Below are 12,612 nucleotides of genomic sequence, written 5' to 3' on the forward strand. Positions count from 1 at the left end.
CTCCTGAAACTGGGTGATTTGTATTTTATTTTGTATGAACTTTTATAGGGGAACCCAGGGGAACCCAATTGAGACCAATGTCTCATTTACAATGGTGCTCCGAAAAAGTCCATCAATACAACAAAAAGATATAAAAACTACAAGACAGCTAAAAATACATTACATCCGGTTATTGCAACAAGTTACAATAATCAATTGAAACAAATGCACAATTCAGTGAACTCATTTAATAGCAGTTTTAAACTAACTAGAGTTTTAAACTACCCTATCGGCACCAGGGAATCCAGGTGTCATTTGTTTTGTAAGGTATTCCATAACTGTGGTGCGTTAAATCTAAAGATGGATTCACTAAACTTTGAGGAGACAAGCGGGACCTTAAGAGTTAATCCACCCTGCGAACGGGTTTGGTATCAAAATGTTGTTATATTTCAACAGAGAAAGGAGGTATGTTAGAAGCTTGTGGAGCCAAGCTTTGTAAACAAGAAGGGAGTAATGAAGTTGGTATGCAGGATTTTTGTGAGGTCCAGCTGACCTTCTTATACAGGATGCAGTGATGAGTATTAAAACTGTCACCTGTAATAAAGCCAAGGGCGCTATGGTAGACAGCATCCAAAGGTTTAACTATCACCATAGTCAAGAACTGGCAGAAACATGTACAGTGCAATCTGCTTTCTGCTGTTCATGGAGAGGCAAGAGCTATTTCCAAAAATGAAACTTTAATTAAAGCTGCAATATGTAACTTTTTGGTTATAGAGTTATAGATCTGTCATTCTCGTTAAAAGCAAGTGTAAAACGGTAGAGCTGTTCTATGTGCACTATTTCTATACTTCACATTCATAATTTTTGTTTTAGCGTCTTTTACATCAGTTTCAAAACAGCTGAAACTACTATATTTTTGGATATGGAGCTGTTTAGATGGTACAATCATTCTCTCCACTATACTTGCTTGTTTCGTCACAAACTGAAATTAGGCGAATTAGAATTTTTCTACATAGTGCACCTTTAAATCTTTGCTTTTTAACTAGCTCATCAGTATGTTTTTTAGGTGTTAGATCTTAATCAATCTAAACGTCCAGATCTTTATTGGCGGTAACCCGCTCGATTTGAGAAACAATCAATGAGTGAATATGTAGCCCATCTGACATATTTTTTGTTTGGCCTGCATTAAGTACAAGTTTTAAATCAACATTGCCTTCATGTAATGTAACAAAATCAGCATGGTCAACAGTCAGTGCAATGGCATACATAACCATATCATCTGCATACAGATTAATATGAAGGGATTTAATACATAGACCAATATTATTTATATGAATAGTAAAGAGAAGAGGACCAAAATCTACCCCTGTGGTGCACCTTTCCTAATATCAAGGAAACTAGACTTGACACCATCAGAAAGCACACATTGTGTCCTGTTTGTCGAATACAGTGTAGGTCTTAAACCATTTGCAAACCATGGTAAGCCATTTGGGGCGGCAGGGTAGCCTAGTGGTTAGAGCGTTGGACTAGTAACCCAAAGTTAAAGTTCATATCCCCGAGCTGACAAGGTACAAATCTGTCATTCTCCCCCTGAACAGGCAGTTAACCCACTGTTCCTAGGCTGTCATTGAAAACAAGAATCTGTTCTTAACTGACTTGCCAAGTTAAATAAAGGTGAAATAAAAAAATATTTGCAAGACTCCTTATCCAGGCCCATTTCAGACAGCATTTGAATGTGTAGGGAATGGTCAATGGTGTCGAATGCCTCGGAAAGATCTAGAAATAAGGCAGCACAATGTTTTTTATGATCTAGGCAATTTAACACCATCTAAAACAAGCGTAGTGTCTGAAACCGTGCATGTTTAGAATAGAGTGAGAAGTTTAAAAAGTTCTTAGCTGGGATTTGGTCAGGGATTCTAATAGCTTGGCTAGGCAAGATAACTTGGAGATTGGGCAGTAATTATCTAAGTCAGAAGGATCTCCATGCTTATGTAGGGGGAGGACATGTGCCACCTTCCAAATCTAAGGGATAAACCCAGTATCAATTGTTAAGTTAAAAATATAGGTTCAACAATAAGTGGGGCTGAAAGCTGTAGTAGATCATGTGAATCAGCTCCTGTGGATTTATTTTTTTACATCGATCATTAGCAAGGTATTTAATACATCATATACAATACCAGTCAAACGTTTGGACACGCCTACTTATTCAAAGGTTTTTCTTTCTTTCTTTTTTTACTATTTTCTACATTGTAGAATAATAGTGAAGACATCATAACTATGAAATAACACATATGGAATAATGTAGTAACCAAAAAAAAGTGTTGAACAAATCAAAATATATTCTATATGTGAGATTCTTCAAAGTAGCCACCCTTTGCCTTGATGACAGCTTTGCACACTCTTGGCATTCTCCCAACCAGCTTCATGAGGTAGTCACTTGGAATGCACTTCAATTAACAGGTGTGCCTTGTTAAAAGTTCATATGTGGAATTTCTTTCCTTCTAATGCGTTTGAGCCAATCAGTTGTGTTGTGACAAGGTAGGGGTGGTATACAGAAGATAGCCCTAATTGGTAAAAAAACAAGTCCATATTAACAGCTCAGATAATCAAAGAGAAGCGGCAGTCCATTACTGACATGAAGGTCAGTCAATCTAGAAAATGTCAAGAACTTTGAACCTTTCTTCAAGTGCAGTCACAAAAACCATCGAGCGCTATGATGAAACTGGCTCTCATGAGGACTGCCACAGGAAAGGATGACCCAGAGTTACCTCTGCTGCAGAGGGTAAGTTCATTAGAGTTACCAGCCTCAGAAATTGCAGCCCAAATAAATGCTTCACAGAGTTCAAGTAACAGACACATCTCAACATCAACTGTTCAGAGGAGACCACGTGAATCAGGCCTTCATGGTTGAATTGCTGCAAAGGAACTACTACTAAAAGGACACCAATAAGAAGAAGAGACTTACTTGGGTCAAGAAAGCAATAAGCATTAGACCGGTGCAAATCTGTCCTTTGGTTTGATGAGTCCAAATTTGAGATTTCTTGCTCACAACCGCTCTGTCTTTGTGAGAAGCAGAGTAGGTGAACAGATGATCTCCGCATGTGTGGTTTCCACCGTGAGCATGGAGGAGAAGGTGTGATGGTTAGGGCTCCCGAGTGGCACAGTGGCCTAAGGCACTGCATCTTAGTGCTAGAGGCATCACTACAGATCCTGGTTAGATCCCAGGCTGTATCACAACTGGCCATGATCGGGAAACCCATAGGGCGGCGCACAATTTGCCCAGTGTTGTCTGGGGTAGGGTTTGGCTGGGGTAGGCCGTCATTGTAAATAAGAATTTGTTCTTAACTGACTTGCCTAGTTAAATAAAAAAAATGTAAATGGTGTGCTGGTGACACTGTTGTTGATTTATTTAGAATTCAAGGCACACTTAACCAGCATGGTTGCCACAGCATTGTGCAGTGATACCCCATTCCATCTGGTTTGCTCTTAGTAGGACTATAATTTGTTTTTCAACAGGACAATGACCCAACACACCTCCAGGCTGTGTAAGTGCTAGTGATGGAGTGCTGCATCAGATGACCTGGCCTCCACAATCATCTGATCTCAACCCAACTGAGATGGTTTGGGATGAGTTAGAGTGAAGGAAAAACAGCCAACAAGTGCTCAGCATATGTGACTGACAGGCTCAAATGTAGCAACATTTGAAATTGTGTTTTTTACATTGGATAAAAGTAGAAACTCAGAGCTACAAAATGTTATACCATACAGTACAGTTTAGGAACAATGGGAAAGTAATTTTGCTTTGAAAGTTGATAAACTTGTAAACTCACTTGTGAGAAAATGGCCTTTGATTGTTTTGGTAGTACTATTGGAGAGCCCTTTGTCGACACCCATTCAGCATCGTTCACACCCTTTTATGCTTTAGCCCCACCCATCTCTTTAAGGGTTGATCCAAATGTACTAACAGCAGTGAAGTACCCAAGCTAACTTGCTAGCTACTTCCAGACATCTAAGTGAGAGAGAACAGTTCACTGAGCATTACTCGCCCTATCAGAGCTGGTCAGGCTGTTATGTTATCCAGAGTGTTGGTGACTGCAACTGTGCTGTCAGATTGTCAGTTCGTAAATTCAGAGCGTTTCGCATTCAGAGCGCACACCAGACCCTCTGGCCGATGTTTACTGATGTTTACTGACACCGGCCATATTCAGTGGGTTTAGAGCTTTCGCAAATTCATCAGTTATTCTCCGCCCTCTAGCACACTCAGACGAGAGTGCTCTGAAATCAGAGTAGATGGCCAGACTGAATTTACGAACGCACCCGAAATGGTTACTTGCATAGTGGAGTCTTTTGTTAGGACATGTAGCTAGCTAGCTAGGTACGTAAACAATGAACCATAATCACAACTCATGATGTTACTACCCTTTATGAATCTGCAGGTAGCTAACCAACCAGGTTCAATGTTAGCTAGCTAACATTAGGCAATAGCTAGCCAAGCAAATGGCTCTTTCCGTCCTAATTAGAAATGTGTAATATCTGAAAATGTAGCTAGCTTGACTCTCTTACCCACATTCATGGTTGGACGCGTCTCCTGTCGGATGCCATGGTTGCCCTTAGTTTGAGATGTAATCTGGAGACGGTTGTTTTGTCCATCTCCTTAGCTATCATACTAAACTTCCACTGTTATCAAAACCCAGTCCTCCAGAAAGTTGAGAGCAATACTTATGCAGTTTTAATACACGATACATTTAAAAAAAACTGTGTTAGACAGGATTACCTAGACATACTGACCAGCTCAAATTGACAGAAGCGTGCTATATGGCAGACCAATCCAAACTCATCTCTCGGCATATCTAAATAGTGGGAAGGTTGCCGACTCTTTCTTTGGCTACACCAACTAAGCTCAGAATTGAACACTTTTATTCATATTTTACAGATGGCATACACATTTGTTATTAAGGCACATGAAAGTTCACATGTTCTAAAAGGCATTTCTACCCAAAAATGCATTTTGATAAAAAAAAAAGTTTACGTTCAAACGGCTCTCCTGAGAGGTAGTGACCCGCGACATACGCCTAGTTTCCTGAAACGGGTCACATATGTGGGCACTCCTTCAAGGCTTTTGGAAAAGCATTCCAGGTGTGGCTGGTTGAGAGAATGCTAAGAGTGTGCAAAAGCTGTCACCAAGGCAAAGAGTGGTGACATTGAGAATCTAAAATATTTGGATTTGTTTCAAAACTTTTTTGGTTACCACATGATATTCCATATGTGCTAGTTTTGATTTCTTCACCATTTTTCTACAATGTATAAAATACTAAAAATAAAGAAAACCCTTGAATGAGTAGATGTGTCCAAACTTTTGACTGGTACTGTACATCAAATGGTTGAAATGAAAATAAAGTACACTGCATTCGAAAAGTATTCAGACCCCTTGACTTTTTCCACATTGTTACGTTACAGCCTCATTCTATTTTTTATTTTATTTTCCTCATCAATCTACACACAATACCCCATAATGACAAAGCAGAAACAGGTTTATAGAAACAGTTGCAAATGTATAAAAAAAAAGAAATATCACATTTAAATAATTATTCAGACCCTTCACTGAGTACTTTATTGAAGCACCTTTGGCAGCGATTACAGCCTTGAATCTTCTTGGGTATGAGGCTACAAGCTTGGCACACCTGTTCTTGCAGAGCTTCTCCCATTCTTCTCTGCAGAGGCTTGTGCGTCCTGGAGCAGAGATCTCTCTGTACGTTGCTACATTTATCTTTCCCTCTATACCAACTAGTCTCCCAGTCCCTGCCGCTGAACAACATCCCCACAGCATGATACTGCCATCATCATGCTTCACCGTAGGGATGCTGCCAGGTTTCCTTCAGACGTGATGCTTGGCATTCAGGCCAAAGAGTTCAATCTTGGTTTCATCAGACCAGATAATCTTGGTTCTCATGTTCTGAGAGTCCTTTAGGTGCCTTTTGGCAAACTTCAAGCGGGCTTTCATGTGCGTTTTACTGAGGAGTGGCTTCCGTCTGGCCACTCTACCATAAAGGCCTGATTGGTGGAGTGCTGCAGAGATGGTTGTCCTTCTGCTAGGTTCTCCCATCTTCACAGAGGAACTCTGGATCTCTGTCAGAGTGACCATCGGCCTTGACCACCGGGTCTTAGTCACCTCCCTGACCAAGACCCTTTTCTCCCGCTTTCTCAGTTTGGCCAGGCGGCCAACTCTAAGAAGGGTCTTGGTGGTTCCAAACGTCTTCCATTTCAGAATGATGGCCACTGTATTCTTGGGGACCAGCAATGCTGCAGAAATGTTTTGATACCCTTCCCAGATCTGTGCCTCGACACAATCCTGTCGCTGAGATCTACGGACAATACCGTCGACCTCATTGCTTGGTTTTTGCTCTGACATGCACCGTGGAACCTTTTATAGACAGATATGTGTGCCTTTCCAAATCATGTCCAATCAATTGAATTTAGGTGGACTCCAGTCAAGTTGTAGAAACATCTGATGATCAATAGAAACAGGATGCACCTGGGTCTGAATAATTACACTACCATTCAAAAGTTTGGGGTCACTTAGAAATGTCCTTGTTTTTGAAAGAAAGCACATTTTTTGTCCATTAAAATAACATCAAATTGATCAGAAATACAGTGTAGACATTGTTAATGTTGCAAATGACTATTGTAGCTGGAAATGGTTGATTTTTAATGAAATATCTACATAGGCGTACAGAGGCCCATTAACAGCAACCATCACTCCTGTGTTCCAATGGCACGTTGTGTTAGCTAATCCAAGTTTATAATTTTGAAAGGCTAGTTGATCATTAGAAAACCCTTTTGCAATTATGTTAGCACAGCTGAAAACTGTTGTCCTGATTAAAGAAGTAATAAAACTGGCCTTCTTTAGACTAGTTGAGTATCTGGAGCATCAGCATTTGTGGGTTCGATTACAGGCTCAAAATGGCAGAGTCAGAGTTCCTCTGTCCAGTGTTTGTGTTATTTTCCCCATCTTAATCTTTTATTTTTATTGTCCAGTCTGAGATATGGCTTTTTCTTTGCAACTCTGCCTAGAAGGCCAGCATCCCGGAGTCGCCTCTTCATTGTTGACGTTGAGACTGGTGTTAGAATAATATCTGTGTTAGATTAATATTTAAGAGAGTCTTTATAGTTGAGGCGAGTAGTTATCAGCTGAGTTAGATTTAGCTCAATACAAATATCTTTCAGCCGATCAGATACTGGCCTCAACCAATCCAGAATAAAACCACCCACTGTTAATTAATCGGATTTAGCATAGTTAGACAGCAGGTCAGACAATTTGTTAATGGCACATAAGGAGGCCAAAGGAGGGTGATAAATTACCGTTAGCATCAGATGGGCATTATTACCAAGGGCCACATTTAAGACAAGACATTCAAATTACTTAGGGACAGAGGGTGTAATGGATACAGAAACATTTAATTTGCTCTTTATGTATATGGCGACACCCCCTCCTCTGCCAACTCTGTCAGATCTAAAAACATTATAATCAATCAGAGACAAATCAGAGTCTGGCGTAGACTTCTTTAGCCGAGGTTCAGTTATAACCATGTCCACCTTCGTTTGAGAAGCCAGAGTTACAATAAAATAGATTTTCCAAATACAATTTCTGGCATTTACGTGAATTAGTCCAATGCCGCAGGTGTGGGATTTCAGATCAGAGGGAGTTTCAAATATGTACATGCCATGTTTAGTACATTTAGAAAATATTAGAACATCTCATGTGGTAGGCTTGAATTGGAATAGATACAGTACAATATTGCCTAGAACTGAACCATTAGGCCTATGCCTTAGAATTAGGACGTGGATTAAAACAAGAGTCAATGAGGGTTACAGTGCCTTGCGAAAGTATTCGGCCCCCTTGAACTTTGCGACCTTTTGCCACATGTCAGGCTTCAAACATAAAGATATAAAACTGTATTTTTTTGTGAAGAATCAACAACAAGTGGGACACAATCATGAAGTGGAATGACATTTATTGGAAATTTCAAACTTTTTTAACAAATCAAAAACTGAAAAATTGGGCGTGCAAAATTATTCAGCCCCTTCAGAAGTTCTCCAGAAGTTCAGTGAGGATCTCTGAATGATCCAATGTTGACCTAAATGACTAATGATGATAAATACAATCCACCTGTGTGTAATCAAGTCTCCGTATAAATGCACCTGCACTGTGATAGTCTCAGAGGTCCGTTAAAAGCGCAGAGAGCATCATGAAGAACAAGGAACACACCAGGCAGGTCCGAGATACTGTTGTGAAGAAGTTTAAAGCCGGATTTGGATACAAAAAGATTTCCCAAGCTTTAAACATCCCAAGGAGCACTGTGCAAGCGATAATATTGAAATGGAAGGAGTATCAGACCACTGCAAATCTACCAAGACCTGGCCGTCCCTCTAAACTTTCAGCTCATACAAGGAGAGGACTGATCAGAGATGCAGCCAAGAGGCCCATGATCACTCTGGATGAACTGCAGAGATCTACAGCTGAGGTGGGAGACTCTGTCCATAGGACAACAATCAGTCGTATATTGCACAAATCTGGCCTTTATGGAAGAGTGGCAAGAAGAAAGCCATTTCTTAATGATATCCATAAAAAGTGTTGTTTAAAGTTTGCCACAAGCCACCTGGGAGACACACCAAACATGTGGAAGAAGGTGCTCTGGTCAGATGAAACCAAAATGGAACTTTTTGGCAACAATGCAAAACGTTATGTTTGGCGTAAAAGCAACACAGCTGAACACACCATCCCCACTGTCAAACATGGTGGTGGCAGCATCATGGTTTGGGCCTGCTTTTCTTCAGCAGGGACAGGGAAGATGGTTAAAATTGATGGGAAGATGGATGGAGCCAAATACAGGACCATTCTGGAAGAAAACCTGATGGAGTCTGCAAATGACCTGAGACTGGGACGGAGATTTGTCTTCCAACAAGACAATGATCCAAAACATAAAGCAAAATCTACAATGGAATGGTTCAAAAATAAACATATCCAGGTGTTAGAATGGCCAAGTCAAAGTCCAGACCTGAATCTAATCGAGAATCTGTGGAAAGAACTGAAAACTGCTGTTCACAAATGCTCTCCATCCAACCTCACTGAGCTCGAGCTGTTTTGCAAGGAGGAATGGGAAAAAATGTCAGTCTCTCGATGTGCAAAACTGATAGAGACATACCCCAAGCGACTTACAGCTGTAATCGCAGCAAAAGGTGGCGCTACAAAGTATTAACTTAAGGGGGCTGAATAATTTTGCACGCCCAATTTTTCAGTTTTTGATTTGCTAAAAAAGTTTGAAATATCCAAAAAATGTCGTTCCACTTCATGATTGTGTCCCACTTGTTGTTGATTCTTCACAAAAAAATACAGTTTTATATCTTTATGTTTGAAGCCTGAAATGTGGCAAGAGGTCGCAAAGTTCAAGGGGGCCGAATACATTCGCAAGGCACTGTACCTGTTGCGGGCAATGACTGATATCCCGTCATTTGTAGTACCTCTTCGATATTAGCAGTCAGCATCCTAGTTCCTCTCCTGTTTGGGTGCAACCTGTCCCCTTTTAAGAGCTGAGGATGTTCCCAAAATAAATTGAAATTGTCAATAATATCCAATGCTCTTTCGGGTCAGAGTTTAGACTTCATCAAAGAGTCCAACGAAAAAAGACGGGAGAAACTATCAACTCCAAGATCATGGTTAAGAATAGGACTAGAAAAGATAATCCGCTTGCCGGTAGCCAATAGCCCTCAGGTATTTGAAATTCCTTCTCAACTCCCAACACTCTCCTCCACTATTCACATCAAAACGGGATGGACAAAGAGGCTTAATCCACTCTATCTGTTGGCTGTCACACTGCTGGGGCTAAAGCCTAATCAAGGAGACAACTAGGTCATCAAGGATCGAAGCTATGGGAGAGTCGCTTTAGTGAAGTTTATGATCTGTTAATTGACTGCAGAGGGAAGAGGGGCTCAGTGATGATGTTGATAGTGGTGGTGGTGTTCAGTATGATGAGGAAGGAAGTCATTCTGAAATACACTGAAGGGACCTTGTGATAAATGTTCTCTAGCTAAATGTTCTCTACCTGTGTTCCCGGTAGAATAACTGTAGAAAGGCTTCTACATTGAAACCAAAAGGTACTACCTAGAACCAAAAAGGGTTCTTCAAAAGGTTCTCTCATGGGGACAGCTGAAGAACCCTTTAAGGTTCTAGATAGTACCTTTTGTTCTAAGAGTGTACCGAAGACTATCATGTACTAGGACTCTCTGACTGAAAATGCTACTGCAGTGGTGTGGTGCCTCATTAAGATAATATGGAGTAAAAAAAAACGTTTTTATTAAAGAATTTTGAACTCAAGCTGAGCCATGATTGAATGTTAATAAATAATCTAAATACAGATTGTGCTCTGTTTTATAGGAGAGCTGGAGATTCTCTATGACGGTACAGAGTGGCAGACACGTTCTCGCCAGGCACTTCCTGTGGGCATCACATGGGGTCCTTTCGAGGGGAAGATCGAAATGACCACAGCAGGAAGTTACATGGTAGGCTACTCAATAATGAACACCGTTTATGTTCTGGAGATGTGATATGAGCGATATGATAACTGTATTTGGATGGGTCCAAATATACAATGCATATTGTAAAGATCTTCCCAATGACATGAAACATTTCCATATTTTCACAAACTATACTGAACAGAAATATAAATGCAAAATCTAAAGTGTTGGTCCCATGTTTCAGGAGCTGAAATAAAAGATCCCAGAAATGTTACATACGCACAAAAAGCTTATTTCTCAAAAATGTTGTGCACAAATTTGTTTACATCCCTGTTAGTGAGCATTTCTCCTTTGCCAAGATAATCAATCCACCTGGGATGGAGGGGGTGGCATATCAAGAAGCTGATTAAACAGCATGATCATTACACAGGTGACTAAAGTAATACTGTGACACTAGAGGGACAGAGATGGTGGACTGAAGATGGCGGTGCAAAAAGCCTCATGAGAAATTGCAATATTCAATATCTAAAACTGACTAAATAGTAGTACTATACTGATCTATGTACTTGTGGGCAATAGCATTCAAGCTGGATAATAACTCACCAAAAAGGCTAGAGAAGTTTATTGATACATATTACGAACACAGTCAAGGCCAAAGCATGTTGGAGAGGAAACGGAAAAAACAGAGAATCAAACTCCAAGAGAAAACTACGAGATTCCTCGACAGACACCAATGATTTATGCTTTTCACCACCCGGTACGGTAAGAGTTGAAACCAACCTGCTAAAATCAATAAATTATAAGTTGGGCGTACTTGAACTTGTCAGAAAGCGACGAAGGCGAGCCTCGAAATGAGTCATGAAAAAGCTGTGACAATGTAGAAAGAAACCAACAATCTTAATAAAGGTCAATACTATTGAAACGGACATTAAAGAACATAAAGAGGAGAGCATGTTTCTGAGAGAAGCCTTACTTGGAATACAGACTCGATCCATGCAAGAATATCTGGTATTGGGTGAAGATCCTGAAAGTGTGTTGAAATAATTCCTTTTTAAAGCCCTACAGATCCCAGGCGATACTGTCGACAAAATCAAACTCGAACAAGTACCCCGTTTTGGACAGCGATATGAGTGCCCAATCGTTGCCAAATTTGCATTCTTTAAACATAAAATAATGGTTAAAAGCCTGGGCAAAAGACTCGCTGGCATGAAAATAAGAATGAATGATCAGTTCTGGAGGAACTTTCAGAATGAAGCAAAGTTCTGTACCCATTCTTCAAGGTGAATAGACTTGAAGGGAAACGTGTAGCTCTCGTAGTCAATAAACTGTACACTGATAATCAACTTTTCCGAGACACCAATCACTTCTCCATGGCTATTCTAAATAATGCAAAGTTTCCATAGAGGATTCAAATAATGGAACACCCAATATTATCCATGGTCGGGATTGTAAAAAAAACAACAACTGAAAAACAGTCATATACAACAATTGATACAAAAACAAACTACAAATACACTATACCATTCAAGATAGGGAATGTTGTAAAAATAATAATTATTCAACATTCTATTCTTAGTATTTATAAATAGATTTTTTTTTTAAAACAGCATTAGAAGAAAGGATAATTATTAAATAATACATCTTCATATATAAGGAACTGAAACACAAAAGTACTAAAAGCCAGAAATTAGGTAGGAATCAACATGGTAGGGATAAAAACACAGCAAACAGAGGGCATAGAAGGCACCGTATGTGGGTATGTGCGAGTGTATATGTGATGGAAGGTGGGGTGTGTGTTTTTGTGTTTGGAAAAGTGTGGAGTTAAGTGAGTGAAAAAGGAAAATGGTTGCAAATGCCAGAGCCCATGTGTGTGTGTCTGCGAGCAGGAGTTGTGACAGAGAGAAATATTCAATTTTGTGCAGATATGGGATAAACATTTTAAAGGAAATTCTAAATATAGTTTAGGTATTTATTGTCCTATCATGATGGAACAGTCCCTCACCCTATACACCCACCTGAGTGACCCACACACTCAGGAGAATTCCTTATCTGTTTTATAGGCCTACTGCAAGTAGCCTATACGCAGCCAAGACAGAAAGACCAGAAACCCACTAAAGCAGC

The 12,612-nt window shown here is 40.0% G+C and overlaps 1 protein-coding gene across 1 annotated transcript in view; it reads left to right on the top strand.

Moving 5' to 3' along the window:
- The window catches only part of LOC110496055 (zinc finger protein ZFPM2-like), a 121,279-nt gene that overhangs the window by 36,465 nt on the left and 72,202 nt on the right, over window positions 1–12,612 (top strand). The window contains exon 4 of the mRNA XM_036952532.1: window positions 10,412–10,536. Within this exon, the coding sequence (XP_036808427.1) occupies window positions 10,412–10,536 (125 nt within the window). The remainder of the gene's footprint in view (window positions 1–10,411; window positions 10,537–12,612) is intronic.

The sequence above is a fragment of the Oncorhynchus mykiss genome, chromosome 18 (genome assembly GCF_013265735.2).
Source record: "Oncorhynchus mykiss isolate Arlee chromosome 18, USDA_OmykA_1.1, whole genome shotgun sequence".
Classification (NCBI taxonomy): domain Eukaryota; kingdom Metazoa; phylum Chordata; class Actinopteri; order Salmoniformes; family Salmonidae; genus Oncorhynchus; species Oncorhynchus mykiss.